General features: G+C 39.4%; 2 protein-coding genes across 2 annotated transcripts in view; one reads left to right on the top strand and one right to left on the bottom strand.

The window, feature by feature from the left end:
* The window catches only part of ppm1lb (protein phosphatase, Mg2+/Mn2+ dependent, 1Lb), an 87983-nt gene extending 74039 nt beyond the window's left edge, over positions 1-13944 (top strand). The window contains exons 4-5 of the mRNA XM_017495739.3: positions 8194-8355; positions 10481-13944. Of these exons, the coding sequence (XP_017351228.1) occupies positions 8194-8355; positions 10481-10830 (512 nt within the window). The 3' untranslated portion in view covers positions 10831-13944. The remainder of the gene's footprint in view (positions 1-8193; positions 8356-10480) is intronic.
* A 2664-nt stretch (positions 13945-16608) lies between these two features.
* Positions 16609-20569, bottom strand: LOC108280751 (kelch-like protein 10). The gene is made up of 7 exons (XM_017496119.3): positions 20339-20569; positions 19316-19805; positions 18425-19036; positions 17918-18067; positions 17661-17777; positions 17378-17460; positions 16609-16756 (listed from the first exon to the last, which is right to left on the bottom strand). The coding sequence occupies exons 1-7, from the start codon at positions 20494-20496 to the stop codon at positions 16666-16668; spliced, it is 1701 nt and encodes a 566-aa protein (XP_017351608.1). The 5' UTR covers positions 20497-20569; the 3' UTR covers positions 16609-16665.
* Positions 20570-21881: the final 1312 nt, after the last annotated feature.

A 21881-nucleotide genomic window follows, 5' to 3' on the forward strand; every position in this document is an offset into this window, starting at 1 on the left:
AATATGTAAATAGAAAAGAAAAAAAAAAATAATAATAATTAATAAATAAATAGTGCACGGTGGCTTAGTGGTCAGCACGTTTGCCTCACACCTCCAGGGTCGGGGGTTCGATTCCCACCGTGGCCCTGTGTGTGCGGAGTTTGCATGTTCTCCCCGTGCTGTGGGGGTTTCCTCTGGGTACTCCGGTTTCCTCCCTCAGTCCAAAGACATGCATGGTAGGCTGATTGGCATGTCCAGAGTGTCCGTAGTGTGAGTGTGTATGTGATTGGACAGAGTGCCAATCCATCGCAGGGCACAGAGTGTACCCCGCCTTGTGCCCCATGCTCCCTGGGATGGGCTCCAGGTTCTCCCGTGACCCTGAAGAGGATAAGCGGTATAGAAGATGGATGGATGGATGGATGGATGGATGGGGTGTACTTATTTTTTCACAAGACTGTATATTAAAAAATATATTTTGTTTACATTTAGAACTACTAATCGATTCAAATTGCTTTGCTACATGTGGCATGAAATGAGCAGTGTGTGAGCCACAGCGTGCTTCACAACACAGACCAAGTAATCGATGATGAAATTCATTGCCAATTATTTTTATTATTGATTTTGTTAATGAGTACCGGCAGCTCTACCGGATGTCTTAATTTTGCATGCCTACTTTTTGATTGATTAGTTTTCCACATATTGTCATAGATTGCAATTGACTACACTTTACACTTCATGACTTTAATTGTTTGTTTTGTTTTGTGAATTTGCACGTTTGATTTATTTATGATGGTCGATCGATTTATAAAATAGTCAGCGTTCATATCATATTTCCCCTGTTATTCCATTGAGGCACAATCGAATTTGTATCTAAAGTGTGAGAGAGCGAGAGTATGTGGGTGTGCACGAGAGCATCAGCGAGGCAGAAACGGGGAGAAAGAGAGACATCGTTTTAGGAAAGGGACAAACTGTATTCATGCTAAATTTGCTGCATAGCCTGAGGACAACAAGGAACCACACAGAGCTGACTATCATGGTTATAGAGAGGTTATTAGATCTTACCGATATTATATGATCTACGTTATGTAAGGAATAAAACGCGACGGAGCGTGTCGTGAGGGGGAAATAAATCAACGACAGGGTGGTGTGATGTGGCCCGACACAAAGCAGAGTTACCGTTACCACCCTGAACTTGATCCTTTTCTAATAACAGTGTGCGCTGCTGCGGTTTATTCCTCTTATACCACTGCAATTTGATAATTGCATTTATTTAAATTAAAGAACGCCATGTAGTACATGTTCTGGAATGTCCGAGTTCCTCTAATCACTCGACAGCTATAAACAGTTATCAGTTCTTCTTTCATTAGCTTCAATCTATTCAAGTTAATAAGACAGAAAGAAAGAAAAGAACGCAGCTTGTCATGTTACTGAGAAACCAAACCAAAAAAAAGAAGACGACTCGTCAGTGGCGGGAAACTTAAAGTTACAGCTTTACCTCTGATGTTCAGAGTGTTGACACTGGAGACTCCTTCCATTAAATTAATATCTCCTTGCAGGAAAACTTCATGATCTCAACTGTATTTTTTTTCTTTGTTAAATAACAACACTTTAAAAACAAAACTGTTCGTTATTAGGCTTAAACTATGCCACATAATAAGTCCCTGTGTAAGGGAAATGATAACATGCTGTGAAAAAGTATTTCTTCTGTTTTTGTGTATATCTCGTACTAGATAGTTTTAGATCTTCAAATGAAATACAACATGAAGACTGGACATTCTCCTTTAGGATTTTCTGGTAGAGAGCAGAATTCATATTTCCCTCAATTATTGCAAGTTGCCCAGGTCTTGAAGCAGCAAAGCATCCCCACACCATCACACTTCCACCACCATGCTTGACTGTAGGTATGATGATCTTTTTGTGGAATTATGTGTTTGGTTTATGCCAGATGTAACAGGACCTCTGGCTTCCAAATAGTTCCATTTACGAATCAAGGTGTGTTTTGGCAAAATTCAGACGAGCCTTAGTGTTCCTCTGGGTTAGCAGTGGTTTTTACCTCACCACTCTTCATGGATACCATTTTTGCTCAGTGTCTTTCTGATCATGGAGTCATGAACTTTACTGATGCAAGAGAGAACTTTAGGTCCTTTTGATTTTGTCCTTTGGAGTCCCAGAGCCTTTGAAATAGCTTTGTAACCCTTCCCAGACTGATGTATTTTAATCACCTTCTTCCTCATCATTTCTGGAATTTCTTTCAGTTTTGGCATACTGTGTTTTTGGGTAAGACCTTTTAACCAACTTCATGCTGTTAAAGTTCTATTTAAGTGTTGATTTTATTGAACATGTTTTATGTGTCTAGTCCAGCTGAACTCCATTATGAATGCAGTTTCTAGATTTGGGGAATTAGTGACTACGGGGGCAAATACATTTTCACACAGGACCAATTGGTATTGGATAACTTTTTTTGCTTAAGTAAATAACATTATCATTTACTCAGGTTGCCTTTGTTTTATGTTGGATTTTGTTTTAATTTCTGAAACAGTTCTGAAACAGTTCTGAAACACAAAAACAGCACCGTATTAGACTGAGTGCATTAATATAACCTGGGATTTGCCTTGCAGTCAGAACTGCTGTTCTCGAAAATGAACACCTTCTGCCCAGTCAGATTTGAGAACCCAGCAGCGCTGCGGTATAAATATATAAATCTTAATAAAAATAATATTTGCTATTTGAAGGATTATGCTAATAAGGCACAAACCTTAATCTGTAATTAATCTGTGAGTGATTGAGAGATGTTGCAGTGTTTAGTCTAAACAGCTCAACCATTAGCAGTCCTTGGCATAGGTAACATAAGCATTTGCCAGCGGCAGAAGCAGTACTCCTGAAATAGCATGCTGTGTCTGTGTGCTTGCTGTCCGGCTCCAACAAATGATGCCGTTTTAATGGACAAGCTGCCCAGCCCTGACCCCACTTCTCAACAGTTCTGACAATACAGAGTGCACGAGGGGAAAGTGGTCAAAAAAGTGGCAGCATTGTCAGTAGGCAATCAAATTAACCCCAACCCACTCCCAGTGCCCCTTCCTTGACCCTGTTCCAAATTAACTCATGCCAACAGAAAAGGTGGGAGAAATTTTTAATTGCTGGCAGGTTAATTTTGAAAAGTTTGCATCAAAACACAGTGCAAGAAAGTATGCTGAATGCACTTGTCTTTATTCAGGAAACGAAAAGACATCCAATATCTACATAACCTAAATGAAATACACACGGTCAGCCGTAACGTTAAAACCACCTGCCTAATATCGTGTAGGTCCCCCTTGTGCCGCCAAAACAGCTCTGACTCATCAAGGTATGGACTCCACATGACCTCTGAAGGTGTGATGTGGTATCTGGCACCAAGACGTTAGCAGCAGATCGATAAAGTCCTGTTAGTTGTGAGGTGGGACCTCCATGGTTCGGACTTGTTCGTCCAGAACATCCCACAGATGGTTGATCAGATTGAGATCTGGGGAATTTGGAGGCCGAGTCACCACCTTGAACTCTTTGTCATGTTCCGTAAACCGTTCCTGAACAATTTTTGCAGTGTAGCTGAGCGCATTATCCTGCTGAAAGAGGCCACTGCCATTCGGGAATACCGTTGCTATGAAGGGGTGTACTTGGTCTGTGACAATGTTTAGGTAGGTGCTACATATCAAAGGACCCAAGGTTTCCCAGCAGAACCTTGCGACAGAGCATCACACTTCCTCCGCCAGCTTACCTTCTTCCCATAGTCCATCCTAGTGCCATCTTTTCCCCAGGTAAGCGATACACACGCACCCGGCCATCCACACGATGCAGGGAAAACGTGATTCCTCAGACCAGGCCACCTTCTTCCATTGCTCCATGGTCCAGTTCTGATGCTCATGTGCCCGATGTTATTGACATCACCTGTCAGTGGTTTTAATGTTATGGCTGATCGGTGGAAATGCATAATAAATGGAAATAATTTCAAAGAATGACACTGCACACACCACCTCCACCACTCACGCACATTATTGATTATTCTTTAATGTTTACATGTTTTATAACCCAGGCTTTAGCAATTAAATTGTAGTGCTGCTTTCCATTACAATAAAGTCAGTGTAATTAATAAAGTATTTTAAAATCTGCTTCATCCCTTATTTCAATAATGTTGCTAAAATTGGCCAATTGTTACCTCAGAGTGATCCAGTGAAACTCTTGCCTTCTATAAACATATTCTTTCCACTTTCAACCGTCTCTGCTTCATTATTTCTCTCTCACGCTGTCTTTGTTTTCCATCTTCATTCTTTTCTCTCTTATTGAGGCACATTTTGCCTTCTCCTTTAACCCCCCCTATAACCTTCTCATTTGTCGTCTTTTCCTCTTCGTTTTTTCAGCTTTTCTTCCCTCTGTTTTTGCATGCTTGGTGAAGAGGAAGCATTTCCGCTCTGGAGGAAATGTGGAGATGATCTACAAAGATGATCTCAAGAGCTACATAACTCATTAATAATAACAGTGAAGAATAGTTATGAACTGTCTGTGCTTTTTGTTTTTTTGTTTTTTTTTACATAATCATTGAGAATCATTGTCAACATTGGTAAAGATGGGCATGTTATGGGAAAAAAAAACCTGTTCGATTAATTCGTTTCATTTCACAATTTGACAGACTAACATTTAGCTTAAGAAAATTAAATCCCTTATAAAGATATATGTTTTTAACAATAGCATAAATTGTCACAATTATTGGCAGATAATATCTAGAAATTCTTATGAACAACATAAAAGTGAAACACTCCTTTATATTGTACTTGTTTAAGTTCACCTGAGCATTTAAGAACTCAGCAGTGACTTCCTGTTTCACTGGGGTATAAATATGAGGTGACGTACAGGACAAATTCATTTATTCATCCGTCAAGACGAGGAAGATTAAAGAATTCACAAATGAAATACGACTGCGTGTTCACCATCATAGAATAGATGTAGTCAGGAAATGACTACAAAAATAGCTACGTATAATGAGGATGCTCATATCCACTGTTTGGGACAATAATTAAGATGTTTATAACACCCAGAGCTGTTATGAACTTTTCTGGAAGAGGATGCAAATGTATTTTTCTCCCACACACAGAGGGAAGGATGGTTAGAGATCATGGTTGAAGATAGCATTTTGGCATGAACAAGTCTACAATTAGACACCACCTTCACGCCAACATTCTATTTGGAAGAGAGAAGAGAGCTTTTTCTTTCATGTAACCACAAACATAAGCATCTGGAGTTTACTAGACACCACTATAACTGCGACTGGATCCAAGCTCTTTGGTTAGATGAGACAAAAATAGAGTTTTTTGGCAACACGTAGTTACCAAAAGTGTGGGTTTGGTGTAAAAAGATTGATGCTTATACGGAAGAGAGCTTAATACCCACTGTTAAATATGGTGTTTTTCCTCAAGGCCTTTGGTGCCTCTGTTGGATACTTGAAGTACCAGGAGATTTTAAATGTAAACCTTTGCCAAGAAGATACAACTGAGCCGTAGTTGAGTCTTCCAGCAGGACAACGATCCAAAACGTGCATCCGAGTCAATACAAAAATGGATTAGTGATCACAGAATCAAGCTTTTGACATGGCCAGCCCAGTTCCCTGACCTAAACTCTGTTGGAAGCCTGTAGGGTGAGCTAAAGAGGACCATCCACAAGAGAGGACCTTGGACTCTCTGGATCTGGAGAGATTCTCTATTGAGGAGTGCGCTCAGATTCTTGCTTTCTTTAAGCAGTATAGGAGAACACTTATAGGCATGCTGTAATGTTGGCAAAGGGAGGCACAACATACAACATGCAAGGGTGCCAAAAATTGTGGCTTTGTTTTTTAAAATAAATAAATAAATAAATTATATATGTCAATTAAAGGTCACATTTCTCTCATTTTCAATGTGCGACTGTACTTATTTGAGTATAATTAAATCATAGTACTTTTATATGAGTTTTTATATATATATATATATATATATATATATATATATATATATATATATATATATATATATATATATATATATATATATATATAAATTTCCAAATTGTCTGTAGTGTGTGAATGGGTGTGCTGTTGTGCCCTGTGATGGGTTGGTACCCCGTCCAGAGTGTCCCCCACCTTGTGCCCCGAGTTCCCTGGGATGGGTTCCCTGCAACCCTGAGTAGGATACGCGCTATGGAAAATGGATGGATGGATATCATTAATCCATGCTTTCAAGCTTACTCCTACTTTCATCCCCTTTGACTTGAAAAGCTTGAAATGGAATGAGAGAGTTTATGAGTGAAAGATTAAATGAGTGCGTATGTGGGTGGGGGGCACACTAGGGAGATTCCCTCATTTTCTCTTCTCATCCCTTTTGTCTTCACTTCTTTCCTCTTCCTTTCTATAAATATCCTCTTTTTCCCACTCTTCATTTCTCACTTTTGACATCTTGGTACTTTGGATACGGCATCCGTTCTGTTTTTTTTTTGTTGTTGTTGTTTTTTTTTAGCCTGATTGGGAAAGACGAATCTTTATAATCTATTGTACTTTACAATAAAAAATATTTTAAGCCTTCCACACTCTCAGTCAGTGTAATGAACAAAAGCTCTGTAGGTTTGTATTTGGCATCCATGTCAGATTATTTGCTGTTAGCAAATACACCGATCAGCCATAACATTAAAACCACCTGCCTAATATCGTGTAGGTCTGCCTTGTGCCACCAAAACAACTCTGACCCATGAAGCCATGGACTCCACATGACCTCTGAAGGTGTGATGTGGTATCTGGCACCAAGACATTAGCAGCAGATCCTTTAAGTCCTGTAAGGTGCGAGGTGGGGCCTCCATGGATTGGACTTGTTTGTCCAGAACATCCCACAGGTGCTCGATTGGATTGAGATCGGGGTGAATTTGGAGGCCGAGTCAACAACTTGAACTCTTTTTGATGTTCCTCAACCCATTCCTGAATAATTTTTGCAGTGTAGTAGGGTGCATTGTCCTGCTGAAAGAGCCCACTTACATTAGGGAATACCATTCCTGCAGTACACCATGAAGGGGTGTACTCGGTCTGCAGAAATGTTTAGAAAGGTGGTACATGTCAAAGTAACATCCACCCGGCTAGACAGGTGCCACGGTAACAAGATAATCAATGTTATTCACTTACTTGACCTGTCAATGTTATGGCTGATCGGTGTATCTTAAGTTGGATTATTTTGGTCGTTTATGGAACCAAGCTGAACAGCGCCACCAAAGGTTGTAAGAAAAAATATGCAGTGGTTTGAGGAACCAAGATTGGGGTTGATTTCTTTCTAGCTCAGACTGTAGAATCTGTGACAGTCGTGTCTGGTAATTACACAGAGTAAGACATCTTTTGATCTTCACGTCACAACTTCCCTAGAACAAATTTCCTATTTTATCACCTCTTCTACACCTGAAAAGGTTGTCAAGTGAATCAGGTGTCTTCGAGCATGGAAATGGCCAGACTGTCCTGGAGTCCTGCCTTGTACTGGATCATTTTTGGGCCATTGGGAATAAAGTGTTCCTTATTTACTTTGTAGCAAGTAGTTCAGCTTGTCCTGGTATGAACCCTTCTCCTCACATCTTCCTTTCTTCATTAGCATAGCTTTCTAATGCAGTGTTATGAAACCCAGAAACACTCAACCTACTGCATGCTAATACAAATCACTGAATATATGCATAATAATAATTTTATAATGCCTAATAGCATCAACACAGTGCTTTGAATCAGGTAGAGGTGACTTTTTTTCTGATCAATATGCTTTGTTTAGCCTTTGAATGCAACGCTAAAAGCTCTGAGGGGGGAACAGATGGTCCAACAGGCGGTTTGTTCTGTGCCGATGGGATCTCGGTGAGCAAACCCTAGGCCTGGGAAAATTAAACAAAGAAGGGAAAAGGGAGTGAAGTGAAAGGATTCAGAAAGGCGAGCAGGGGAGAAAAAGCAGAGTTAAAGTTGCTGCTTTGTAGAGGCCAAGCATTGTTTGAAGTTAGCAGGTGTTTAGATTGGCTGATTACCAAGAGCAAGTGTATATTGTGTGTTGGGCCTGAGAGAAAGGAGCTATTTTATAAAGGAAGGTCAGTCGGTCAAAACACTAAGACTGGTTGAAACGGTATTTGTTTTTTAATTTCACTTTGTTTTTGTGTTTATGCTGCATCCCTCTAACTATTCCTCTCTCTCTCTCTGTTTTTTAGGAACAACATGCCTGGTGGCGATGTTGTCTGATAAGGAACTGACAATAGGTAACGTCGGTGATTCCAGAGGAGTTTTGTGTGATAAAGACGGTAATGCCATCCCTCTGTCATATGACCACAAACCCTACCAACTCAAAGAACGCAAGAGGATCAAGAAAGCAGGTGGGTCACAAAATAAGCTTTCTTTAAAACCCAAGGATGAAATGTGTAATGTCTGTGCAATGGTGCTTTGTTGCCCCCTAATGGTCACAGCTTGTATTGCATGTCTACAAGGTGAAGTGGAAGTTTGTGGCACAGTTCAGGTTTCACCTGGTTTGATGGGTGGATGGGTTTTGTTTTGTTTAGTTTTTTGGGGGGGGCAATTTCTGCATCTTTGACCAGAAACTATAGCTGCACAATATAATGTATATTTAGTATGTATATACAGGGTGTCCCAAAAGTCTCCGTACATAGGGGACTATGCATGCCAGTACCACGTCGGTTGTGCCGTCGTTCGTGGATGTTCTTGGGCATCCAGTTCTCGGTTGGTCTGCAACACTTCCAGTCTTTTTTGAATTTAAGTTTGGCAATAGTGTCATGTGATGATGTGCTTACCATGTTTCCTGTTAAAGCCCATCGCAACCTTGTGACAGCTTCCTGATCCTGCCATGAGAATGATTTCAATATGGTCTTCTTTTGTCAAAGGCATTCTTAAAGGCTTTCTGGGGAAATATATAACTAAGTATGAAATCTATGATAAGTATAATTTTGGAAGACATTTTTCTAAAAAGTGTTTTGAGACAACCTGTAAACAGAAGTAGCTGTTTGTCCTTATCAGGCAATATTACAGTATTTTCAAACTTAACTACCACAGGGCAGTCAAAATCTTAAATCTGATTAATTTTCTATGCCAGCAGCTCTAACAGTAGTTCTGGCTGTTCCACAACACTAAATTAACTATTAATGGACAAAATGTTTGTGTCATGTTGTTTATTTATTATTATTATTATTATTATTATTTTAAAAAAATAATAAATAAATAAATTTGTTAGCTTTGAAAAATTGCTGGTATAAAAGGAATAAAACACTTTGGGTGAGCTGTTATGGGAAAATAATCTTAACTTTGTTGACTCTTCCTATAATAGCACGTCCCGTAGTGGGTTTTTTTGTTTTGTTTTTTGGTCCTTACATAACCCTTTAAGGGAGTGGAACAAAATAACCAGAAGGTATAATGCTCTTAATAACAAGGTGGAGTCACCATTAAGAATAGCTTCAATGCTTATTGGAATGCTGTATTACAACTCTTGAATAATGTGAGCTTGATATTGGGTAAATGTTCAAAACAAAAATCAAAAAGGATCCGGAAAGTGGATGTGGAAGTTATATATGAGTCATACTTCTTACACTAGTTTCTGCTTTCTTGTACATTTGCATACAGGTTCTGCATTTTAATGCTCGTAATATATGTTGGGGTTTTTTTTAAATTATTATTATTTATTTTAGATAAGCGTGATTAGCACATTCACCTCACACCTCCAGGGTCGGGGGTTCGATTCCCACCGTGGCCCTGTGTGTGCGGAGTTTGCATGTTCTCCCCGTGCTGCGGGGGTTTTCTCCGGGTACTCGGGTTTCCTCCCCCAGTCCAAAGACATGCATGGTAGGCTGATTGGCATGTCCAAAGTGTCCGTAGTGTATGAATGGATGTGAATGTGTATGTGATTGTGCCCTGCGATGGATTGGCACTCTGTCCAGGGTGTACCCTGCCTTGTGCCCGATGCTCCCTGGGATAGGCTCCAGGTTCCCCCGTGATTCTGAAGAGGATAAGTGGTATAGAAGATGGATGGATAATATTTGTCTTGTGCATAGAATTGTAATCTTTTTATTCTGCAGTTGAACTTTCTGTACAAGTGATTTTTACATCACCACCTGCATTATAGATTTGATGCTCATGAATCCTTTCCATTGCATTCTGCATTCAAACTTAAAGTAGCTGTTACTCTTTTGTTTTTAGGAACTACCAGCAAAACCTGACTGCTATCTGTTATATTTGAGATTGTTTGAGAATTTTTTTCTCCTAATAAATACCATAGTAACTGCTCTAGCAAGGTCTCTTAATAACTGCTCATAGGAATAACGTAAATATAGCACCAAGCAACAAATTAGAACCAAAAGAACCAAAAAGCATATCACAAAGATTTCAACACGTATATAATACAGTATGTTTCGTGGTGGAGTTTTCTTTTAAGCCAGTGTTAATTCAGTGTTAAGATCAGTGGCTTGAACATTTCGTTTTCCTTCTCACTTAAAGGTGGCTTCATTAGCTTCAACGGCTCATGGCGTGTGCAGGGAATCCTGGCCATGTCTCGATCTCTGGGCGATTACCCGCTTAAGAAGCTAAACGTCGTCATCCCCGAACCTGACGTGGTGACCTTTGACCTGGACAAACTGCAGCCCGAGTTCATGATCCTGGCGTCAGATGGCCTGTGGGATGCCTTCAGTAACGAGGAGGCCGTGCGTTTCATCCGCGAGCGCCTCGACGAGCCACATTTCGGCGCCAAGAGCATCGTGCTGCAGGCGTTTTACCGCGGCTGCCCAGACAACATCACAGTCATGGTGGTTAAATTTAAAAAGAGTGGCTCCAAAGCGGCCGAGCAGTGAACCACGATTAATATGAACTAATAATATATTCATTATCAGTATGAATCTCAATCCAATCTATTTGAATATATTATTGGCTCATATTAATATATATGTAAGGATGCAAAAGGAAAACCAGTTCATGACTATTTTTGGAGCAAGAACTGTTTATTACAATAATGTTCAATTAAAGTAAACTCATATCATCCCGTTATGTCATTTTCTTAAATCCTTTATTCCAGTTAGCGCACGATGGAGGGAAACTTTATGAGAAGCCACAGCTTGTGTAATGGAGTAACGGATTGAAGGTCACTTAAGCGTTATAATCGTTTATTCATGTAAAAGTGTATTATTCAGTAATTACTACAGATAATAAAATAGGTACATAGATATGTAAGTGAAGAATGGAAGCCCGGGGTTCGGGTATTGTCAGGACAATTATGGGGTTTCAGGAATTAAAAAGAAATAAAATGCTTTCCTTTTTAGACGAAAACTAAAGCATTTATAGCCTCCAGTAGAATTTGTTCTTATGTCTGTAATTTCTTAAGGCAAGACACCACAAGTCACGTCAGCCAATTTTTCTTATTTTTGTATAAATTGAGGGTATAATGTCTTCTCATAAGCTGTGGTAATATATATATATATATATATATACACACACACACACACACACACACACACATATATATATATATATATATATATATATATATATATATATATATATATATATATATATATATCATCATATTCACATATATACACATATATGTTCATATCACAACTCAATAGGAAAAAAAAAATCATTTACTGTTTGTCTACTCAGTTTTTGACTATTGCGTTATATAAAACTTATCAACTCCAATCAACACAATCGCATCATGTTCTAAATCCCTGAAAATCTTCTTTCCTGATATGTGTCAATATACAAGATATGTTTTTTTATAAACCTCATAAACCACTTTATATTTTTAACTGTTTTCTCAAAATATGAAAATATTCCTGTTTCTACATGACCTGCATTCATTATATTTTACATATACATCGCTATCTGTAATTGGCCACTTATTACAGAGGAAAGTCCCAAATATTTGATTTTTGTTGGATTTACATTAGATTATATAGTGAAAATGGCACACTTTTTTTATTTTTTTTTTATTTATTTTTTTTTTCTTATAGCGCTGCATGGTATTTTCCTGGTTAAACGATTTCTAACAAACGTTTCTGTCAAAATCTTTCTTTTCAGAGTCTTTACCATGGAAAAAAAACATTTTAATTCTAAAGTCAGAAGACTACATTTTTGGATTTTATTAAATATGCAAATCGATGCATATTTAATTCTACACACCCTCATATGCATAAATAAATGTACATTTTTCCAAGTTCCAAAACAAAAAATACTTCAGCAATAGAATATCAGCAATTAGCAAAGATTAACTGTGATATCTGTCGTGTACTTCACTTGTAGTGTCTTGCCTTAAATCCTTGTGGATCACATTTATGTGTTTATGTTCATTTATGTTCAACTAAAATTGATGCCTTTTGGAACCGCGGAACATCTAGATTATCGGAATACCTATACAGTACAAAGTTCTTCCAAAAATATTTCAATTTGCTACGGAACTGTTTTGTCCATTATGACTTTATCCATTCTTTCTTTTTAGAGGTAAAACAAAAGCGGATACACATTTTAAGGGAAGGTGTGCTTTTGCACCTGGTTAGTATTCACTTAATTAAGTATAGTTTTAAAGCGTGTACACTGAGGGAATGCACAACATTTCTTGCGGCTTGTATATAGCTAGTAAAAGAGGTAGTGATCGCACATGTTCTGATCATTAGTTCCTGTTATACCACAGCACTGGCGAGTTCTCGAAGCAAAAGGTCAAAAGGTGTTGATTTAATTGTCTAGAACATGAACTCCAGCTGTAATTCAAATGACAGGTTTATATTAATGTGCTTGTTCTGATATTCTATAGAAACGGCTAATTCACTAGGACTTGTATGGCGGCCGCTCGATAATATAATCGGAGGCTTATAATAAACCGATTTATAAGGGGTTTGGTATTTAACAAAGAAAAACTTGATCGGTGAAGTTTTCTGTAACATGATGTTTATTTAACATTTTATGGAAGGAGTCTCCAGTTTTGGTGCGTTGTAACGGTTTAGTTTCCACTGTGGGAAAGTTGTACTGAGGAATTTGCACTTTCTGGTATCATGACAAGCCGTGTTTATGTTAATAGCAAATTGTCGTGCTACGAAAGGAATTAAACACTTTGGAACGTGCTTATATTGGGAAATCATCAACTTTGGAGGTGGTAACGGCATCATCGCACCCTGACTAGCCCCCCCCCCCCCCCCCCCCCCCCCCACAAAGTGTGTGCGCGCTATACATTTTAACAGGCCTTGCTTGCTTTGGTAAATTTGTCTGTAATTCTTTGTCTCATATTGTGCTTGGGCCCCAGGTGTTATTATTGTTACATTATATTATTACAATAATGGAAAACTGGTCTATAATTAAAATGTGTCGTTATATTCAGTTTTAGAAATGATGCTTTTTTTGGTCCCTTGATCCTGATTCAATCCAAAGCCTAATAATTGCAGCTCCACCATTTCACTTGTCAACTATGGAAACTAATTTCTCAAATAACTTGTATAACATTGTGTTTTTTCTGACAGCTTCTGGCTACATTGTTGTTGCCTTATTTTTACTTCATTGTATTATTTTGTCATTTTCGTTGCTTCACCCAAATGTTAGATTATACCATCAAATGTAAATATGATATTTTGCATATTGAAGTCTCGTTGAGACAGACTAATAAAGTGAATGTACATATTGAATATTATTAACCACAATTACAATAATATAAAAAAAAAAGGAAATGCATCAAATTCTGGTTTATTAATATCTGGGGAGATTTAATAGCTAATAGCTTATTATGTGCAGTTTATTTTTTGTTTGTTTTGGGGTTTTGTTTTTCGGTTGTGTATTCCTGCAGAATACAGTACAGTCGTAAAAATGTCTTTTGTTGATTTAAAGAATCTGTTTTGAAGAAAAAAATTAATCAGTCAATGTCTGTGAATTTAAATGAAAATATGAAAATGTAACAATAAAAAGTGCAAGAATGAACGTCAAAATGTGTGTAGTAAGTGTAAAATGTATTAAGTGGATTTGTTGTGATGATTTATAATCACACTATTCGGCCTTGCTCAGAGTAGAAAGGGTCCCTTTTTGAGTCTGGTTCTTCTCAAGGTTTTTTTTCCCCTCATTTCCTTGCCATTGTCACCTTCGAGTTGCTCATTAGGAAGCTAAATCTTCATTCCGGATCACTGTAAAGCTGCTTGTGGCAATGTCTATTGTTAAAAGTGCAATAAATAAAATCTAAGTGAACAGAATTTGCTATATGAATATAGATGTGATCCAAACAGAGCTGAAAAGAAGAAGAAAGAAAAGAAATTGCTCATGATCTCTGATGTACTACGTAACATTTCTAATATAGAAATGTAATATTTTAGCGGTCAAAGTATTTTGAAACGTTCCAAGAATGGCATCATGTAGCATATCATGTTTCCATTAAAAACATCAATTCAGATTACATCTACAAAGTCCGATTTTCACTCAGTTGACTATATGAACCTAACTTGTAGTACTTTATTACACAGTGGGTCAGTGATCAGAGAGGTCAATGGAGAATGGCCAGACTGGTTCGAAGTGACAGAAAGGCTACAGTAACTCAAATAACCACTCTGTACAATTGTGGTGAGCAGAAAAGCATCTCGGAAATGCAGAACACGTCCAACCTTATGGTGTATGGGCTACAACAGCAGAAGACCATGTCCGGTTCCACTTCCGTCAGCCAAGAATAGAAATCTGTTGCTGTAGTGGGCACAGGCTCACCAAAACTGATTCATGAAAAACATAGTCTGGTCTGATGAACCTGGAGAGAGAGAGATAGTTTGTGTGGTTCATATCACTAATTGGATAATTGGTTTTGACAGGTCTAGGTCAAAGGTCATCATCAATTATAATGATCTTGGCAGGTCAAAGGTCATCACCAACCGTCATTTTCTTAACAGTTGTCGTTAACAGTCATTATCATGAATCCTAATTACGTTGAGAGTTGTATATCAAAGATAATGTTACATACATTCTGCACTTATGGTCTGCACTTAGATCAATCAATCCTGATTATGTTGAGAGACATGTTGAGAGAGAATCACACCAAAGATAATATTACATATGGTTTTTATTACCTTTATAATAAAGGTTTGTTGTAATCTGTTGCGTTCCCACACATACATACACACACACACACACAGCACACACGCACGCAGCAGAAAAACCTTCCCCAAGACTCCTCCAGCATGATGTATAAAATGAGTCTGACTACATATCGAGTCAAAGCATTCTGTGCATCAACAAGCGATATAGCTCGTGAACTCAGTCCCATTTTCTACAACTCTGATGGTACCAGTTCGGGTTTTGAAGACGGCGAAAACCTAGGAAAATGAAACCTGACCTATCTGACAATGAACGATGAAACCGACGGGTGTATAACCAACACCGTGCTGGACATCATCCGTGCGCTTACAGGAAAAGTGTTGGACAGAATTATCCAACAAGATCTGAAGGACAACTCCCACGGGTGCGCGATCGATCATCCGAGTCAACTCCAACACTCGTGTTTGTTCGATCCGGACGAGTACTGTCTGCACCTAAACACCTACAGATCGCTGAAAAAACTGTTTAAAGCGTGATCCAAATACACGTTGGCAAGAGGTCTGAAATTGTGTGGTATCAATCACACTCCGTCCCTGGAAAAAATTTAAAGTATCGCCGAAGCCATCGTGTGTGAATGAATGGCGAGACGAGCCCCACATCAAAACCGTCCTAAACGAGGTCAAAGAGAAAACCAAAGACATTTCAACGAGTAGGTGTACGAAGACATTGTGGACTACTGGACTTTTCACTCATCTCTGGAACCTGCTGACCCGCCGCATACATGGGGAAACTTCAAAACACGCCACGTCTATTCTGACTGCGAGAAAAGCCTGAACCCAAACAAAACAAAATGCTGAAGACGTTCGTAAATGACGTGCGTCCTTTACACACTTGTGTGTGTCAAGTTTTATCTTACATGTTTTTCTCAAACGTTTGAATGTAAAACAAATCATGTGACTAAACCTGTGTGTGATTTAAAATTGTTTAGAAAGAAAAGTTAAAAAAAAAACAAAACTGGTTAGCAGAGCAGGATGCGTGTAGTCTACTTAAACCAGTATCTACAAAGTTTAAAAGAAACAAGGTTTTTCTAAAGAACATCGATGAACAATGGCAAGCTGATTTAGTCGATATGAGCAACCTGTCAGAGAGTATTGACAACACGAAATTTATGATCACGTGCATAGATATTTTATCCAAATATGCCTGGGTACGCGTGTTACGAAACAAGAGCGGATTCGAGGTAACTAAAGCCTTTGATTCCATTCTAAAGGAAGGTAGAGTCCCCAAAAAACTTCAAACTGACCAAGGGAAGGAGTCTTTTAACAAAAATTTTAAAACGTTAATGAAAAAGCATGATATTGTTCAATTTGCTACGGGTACGGGGCGAAAAGCAAGACGTGGATTGCAATAAAAAGATAAAGTTTGTAATAAAGTTTTGTGGGGGTTTTTTTTTTTGAGAGTCAAACGATCATTGATTTTGAAATGATTTTTAACAGCCTCAGATGTTTTAGCGCCCCCTCACCTCTCTGGAATGGTTCCACGAATAAACTCGTTTGAAATAAAACAGCCAGAGACAAAGGTCCTGCCAATGGGATGTGGTTTAATAGCGTTTTTAAGAGCTCCAGGTCTAGAGAAGGTCATCGTACGCAATGATGTACGTTGGGAAGCCCGGATATCACACAGCAGCTCACCACACCGCGGGCGATACTCATGTCCTGGATGTTGAACCTGCAGGAAATCACATTTATTTTGGCACGTTTATGACATACGTTATGCTTTTAATCACCACTCTAACACATTTAGCCTGGGGTCCTGATTTACTACACAGAATAATTACATGAATAATACAATTCAACCACAACGCTGCTGAGTTCTGGATCGTGATTGGGTCAGAAAGTCTTGATTAGTTCTCTATAACAGCAGCTCTGACAGTAGCGTTATCGTTTCTATAGTAACAGCTCGTTTATACACACCACATAAACATTAAAAAGAAAGTCTGTTAACATTTACGGAAGGAGTCTCCGGTGTCGGTACTATGTAACAGTCTGGACAAAGGAGTTTATGCTTTGCGTTTCAATAATAAGTTCAAATTTAGGAATAATAAACGCTTCAGGACGTGCTGTTTATAGTAAAATAGTCTATCTTGGGGTGGACACCACCTTGTGGTTGATTATTTTTTCATTTTTACATAACAGCACGTCATGTCATGTTTTCTACCTCACTTAATACCATGAGTTTAGGATTTCAAGGAAACATCACTAGACATCACTACAGTTCTGATCCTGGTTTCGATATATATCTTAACTCCAGAGTGGCAGATTTCTGGACCTGACACTATATGTCTCGTACCAGTGATTGCTCTTTTCATCGTAGTACTCGCAGCTGCTTTCGTCGCAGTAGCCGCCAACCACATACAAGCGGCCGTCCATCACCTGGAAGAAGAAGAAGAAGAAGAAGAAGAAGAAGAAGAAGAAGAAGAAGAAGGCATGGTGAAGAGGTACTCGGCATGGTGAAGAGGTACACGACTAATTTCATTAATTCATTCCAGTGCTTGGAGTTAGGAAGTCTGATGGATCCAGCCTCAGTAAAAGAAACGATAAATTAGTTAGCCATGTGTTATTTGGCGCGTTACCTCGACGCCAAAATTGCTTCGTGTTTTAGACATGGAGGCAAGCATTCTCCAGGAGTTGGTATGAGGGTTGTAGGCTTCGACGCTCTGCAGATGGTTGGCTCCATCAAAACCCCCGATCTGTAAAACCATACATCATATCTCGATCGATGTACATTAATAAAAGAACACAAACTGTGCTAACAGAGACACGCCTCCTTCCCATCATTTACAGAGCGATTACAGAAACTTCATTGACTCTCAGTGCTGGAAGTTCTTACCGCAAACACTTGGTTGTTCAGAGCGATGACACCCACGCCACTTCTTGGGACGTGCATCGGTTTGATTCGCGTCCACTGATCGTAACGAGGGTCGAAACACTCGGCCGTGGAAAGGCACTCGTTTTCGCTGAGTCCTCCACAGATGTAGATCTAAAGGAACCCAAAAACAAGAAGTTTCTGGGTGTTTCCAGTTAAAGCTTTCAGGTTCCCTCAGGGACTGTAACATTTTAAATAATGTTTATTTAATTAATTAATTGGTGCAGTCGTGTTTGGAGCAGCTCTGAGAACTCGACTGGTCTAGAAGATACTAAGGACTGACGTGTACCTTGTGTTGTACTCACTGATACCTTCATGTCCACCCTGAAGCTAATTACAGGTCATGTTTATCTACAGCGCTGTGCGTTAACCCGCCTACAGGTGAACACTAATTGGTTGGCATAGATGTTTGTCTGTAAAAGTATAACTCTGTGGTAAAGATCATTGAAAGTGTGCGCATTTCACTCTTACCTTGCCTAGTAAGGTCGTAGCACTGGCATCACTTCGTTCCTCGTGCATGGATGGGATGAGGCTCCACTGGTTGGTGCTTGGCTGATAGCGTTCAGCCGTGTTAAGCACCGCTTCGTCATCGAAGCCTCCCATCGCATAGATGTATCCATCCAGTACGGCTACGCTCACAAAGCAGCGGCGAGAGCTCATGTGTGCCACCTCGTTCCAGGTTCCGTCGAGGGGACTGAACTTGCGCACCGTGTTGAAGGACTCGGTGCCGCTGAAGCCACCGAGGACATACACAAAACCGTCCAAGAACACTGTGCCATGATAGGTTCGAGCTTTTTCTTCTCTGCTGGAGATGCATATCCAGCTGTCCATCCTCGAGTTGTAGGTTTCTACAACGTTTTTAGGGGACGGTTCGCTGAAGCCACAGAAGGCGAACAAGATGGAATACGGGAGCCGTGGGCGGGCAAGAAGATCTAGGTATCCGGTGTTGTGTCCAACCCCGTTAATGTAGAACAACGCCTTGACTGCGCGGGTGATTTGCTGACACTCCCTGGAGCTGCTGACCAGCGGGTGTGTCTTGATATTTTCCAGGAAGTATTCCAGATCTATCAGAGCCAGCCGCACCTGATCACACAGCACAGAAAGTGGAATAGAGCAAAAATGTGGACTGTTGTAGGATGATATGATTTTCCCTCAGTTCTCTCTGTTTTAGATCAAACATTGCTTTCTAGTGTCTTCGGTCACAACGGCACTAAATCACTCACACTATACCTTCTAATCTCAGCTCATGACCAAAGAATCTTTCTTACAATGTGCGTGAACCCAGCTTAGCCAAACTCGGACCTATCATGGAGTAATTAGAGGAACGGTCAGGATCCTCCAAGTGAGTGTACTGGAGCTTACCTTCAGCAGCAGGTTCGCAATGTGCCGCATTCGGACGTCGGGTTTGTGCTCGATCCACTTGATTATAGCTCGGAACACCGTTATCTCCTGTTTGACGTTCAGCTCATCCCTCTCCAGGATGCCGCCGAGCTGCTCCGCGTTCAGCTCCAAGAACTTACTGGACGGTGACTGAACAACATCCTCGAAATGATGCAACACGTAGGTGTAGGCCTGATCCTGCAGCTCGTTGCATGAGTAAGCTTCGGCGTACTGCCAAATCCCTAAGCAGTTTTCCGGGCTGAGATGTGCCTTCAGGAAGTCGCAGCAGCGGCGAACAAGGTCTTGCATGAGCAGGCGATCGGCCAGGACCGACAGAGCCTGCACGTTATCAGTGGTGACTCGAATCTCCTGGGTGTAGATGTAGTGGATTACAAGCTCCATGATGTCTGGAGATACATCCGTGATGGTGTACACCTTCTGATCCGAGCTGCTCCCTTTGGTGAACAGGAGTCTGGAATATCAGGACGAGGAAACATATTAGGAACAACAGTTTACTCTATAGTCTGGAAATCACAAATTGGAATCCTGATGATGATGTGAAATGATGATGATGATGATGATGATGTGTAGTTTGAGAGAGTTTAAACGGAGGACGTGTCTCTGGCCTGTCAATCACAGTAACCCTAGCCGATCAAGTGTGTTCGCTCAGGTACAGTACAAACACAAAATGATGTACAGTGGTGTCGATGATGGTATTAGTGACCAACTAAAGAGGATCTGTGTATTTACAAACACTGTACGTCAGCGAATTATTGTAATCTCAGTGCATCACATATTGCTCTGGTGATGATGTGAAAGATTTACTAAATTTCCTGTCTAGTTATTAACTGGTTTTATTTTACTCTACTTATATCGTTGTTTTTTTTATTACTCAGTTTTCTCTTTTTAGACACATCATTCCATCCTTCACTCATCTGCTGTATAGTTTTGACCATTAGCTAACACTTTTAAGAATAAATGTGATTGGGTTTTTCTTCCTTTTACCTGAAATACGGGCTGCGCGCAGAGAGGATGATCTTATGGAGCTTGAACTCCACCTTGTCCACTCTGAGGACCACGTCGCACAGCTCCTCCATCAACCGCATCCCATTCAGCACACTCCACAGTGTCATGTCTTCACTCATCTCTCTCTCAGAACTCATATCCCATCTGTAATTTTCCTCGTAAAAGGCCGTGATGATGATGATGAGCGTTCGCACAGGGCTGTTTTATAAAGACCTGAACTTCTAGAATTCCAGCATCACGGAATTCCACCATTCTTAGAACCAGTTCACATCATAGTGAAGGAGCTCAGAAAAAACAGTAGCTTCTCTTATTTATTATTTATTTATTTATTTACTTTGATAGTTTTGAGGGACATTGTTTTATATTTATTATTATTATTATTATTATTATTATTATTATTATTATTGCTGTACTTTTTATTTATCAAAGAGAAGCCTGTGAAATAAACCCTCTGCTTTAAGTCACTAAGCTGTGGCCTCAAACTACATGACCACATGATTTCATGATTAGTGTTTAATTTAAGTTGCCCAACAACAAAGACAGTATATTATAACCACATTGATATTATCATAAACCTGGATGCACCACATTCACCTGTCTGAATATATTACAGAACTTTACATATTTTATTTTTTTTACATTTTTACTTGTAAAAAAAAAGAAAGAAAGAAAGAAAAAGAAATCTAATTGTTTTAATATACAGCACGCCATGTTTCCTCTTGCTGCAATCAGTCTTAACCCTTGAAATGCAAAAGAACTGAACAAAAATAACAAATGAATAAATCCAGTCATTATATCTAGCAATTAGATAATAAAAACTATTCTACCAGAGGCTCAAACATGAAGACAAGAAATTCACATTTAAATGTCACACAAAACATTGTAAAAAAAAATATATATATATATAACACATTACAAGCATCTTTAAAACAATCCTTGAGTTGATCAGACGAGTGCGTCCAGTCTATTCAGTTCATGGCTGATGTCCTTTCTTCTCAAAATGATGTACAGATACTCCAGAGTGCTCCACAACACCAAACCGCTGTATGTTCTGCTTTTCTTATTGATGATTAACTTCAAATTTTCATTTAATACTTCAGTTATAACTCCTGGAACAATCTTGTGTTGTTGTTTTTTTTCTTCTTACCTGCTAAGACCCTGAGGGCTGAGCTTCAGGAGCCAGATTCTCAAGTTCACGTTCATCACGTTGTGGAGGTGAGCCCTGCGTTTGTATGATGTTTCATGTAAAAGCCGCACAAGTTAATGATGTTAATCAGTTTTTTCTTCCGCGTTTAATATTACACCGTGACGTACTCACCCTGTGTTTCTGTTTACACCCACACGTTCGTTGCAGCCCGGCGATGTCTTTTCTAACTCTGTAATAACCAGAACAAAAACTATCTAAACATCTATCTATATATTCATATTCCTCAACAATACATGCATACCTTTCTCTGTTCTTCTTCCCTGTGTGTGATGGGGGGAAACGTGACAGTGTTTTAGAATAGAAACTGGAACTGGC

The sequence above is a fragment of the Ictalurus punctatus genome, chromosome 20 (assembly GCF_001660625.3).
Source record: "Ictalurus punctatus breed USDA103 chromosome 20, Coco_2.0, whole genome shotgun sequence".
NCBI lineage: Eukaryota > Metazoa > Chordata > Actinopteri > Siluriformes > Ictaluridae > Ictalurus > Ictalurus punctatus.

What these genes read in the sequence shown, in the direction of transcription:
- LOC108280751 (XM_017496119.3), bottom strand. Translation starts at nt 20,496, where the DNA reads ATGAGTTCTGAGAGAGAGATGAGTGAAGACATGACACTGTGGAGTGTG. An exon ending in TTGCGAACCTGCTGCTGAAG is followed by an intron (nt 19,037 to 19,315) that starts GTAAGCTCCAGT and finishes CTGTGTGATCAG; the next exon opens with GTGCGGCTGGCTCTGATAGA. An exon ending in TGAACAACCAAGTGTTTGCG is followed by an intron (nt 17,778 to 17,917) that starts GTAAGAACTTCC and finishes ATGGTTTTACAG; the next exon opens with ATCGGGGGTTTTGATGGAGC.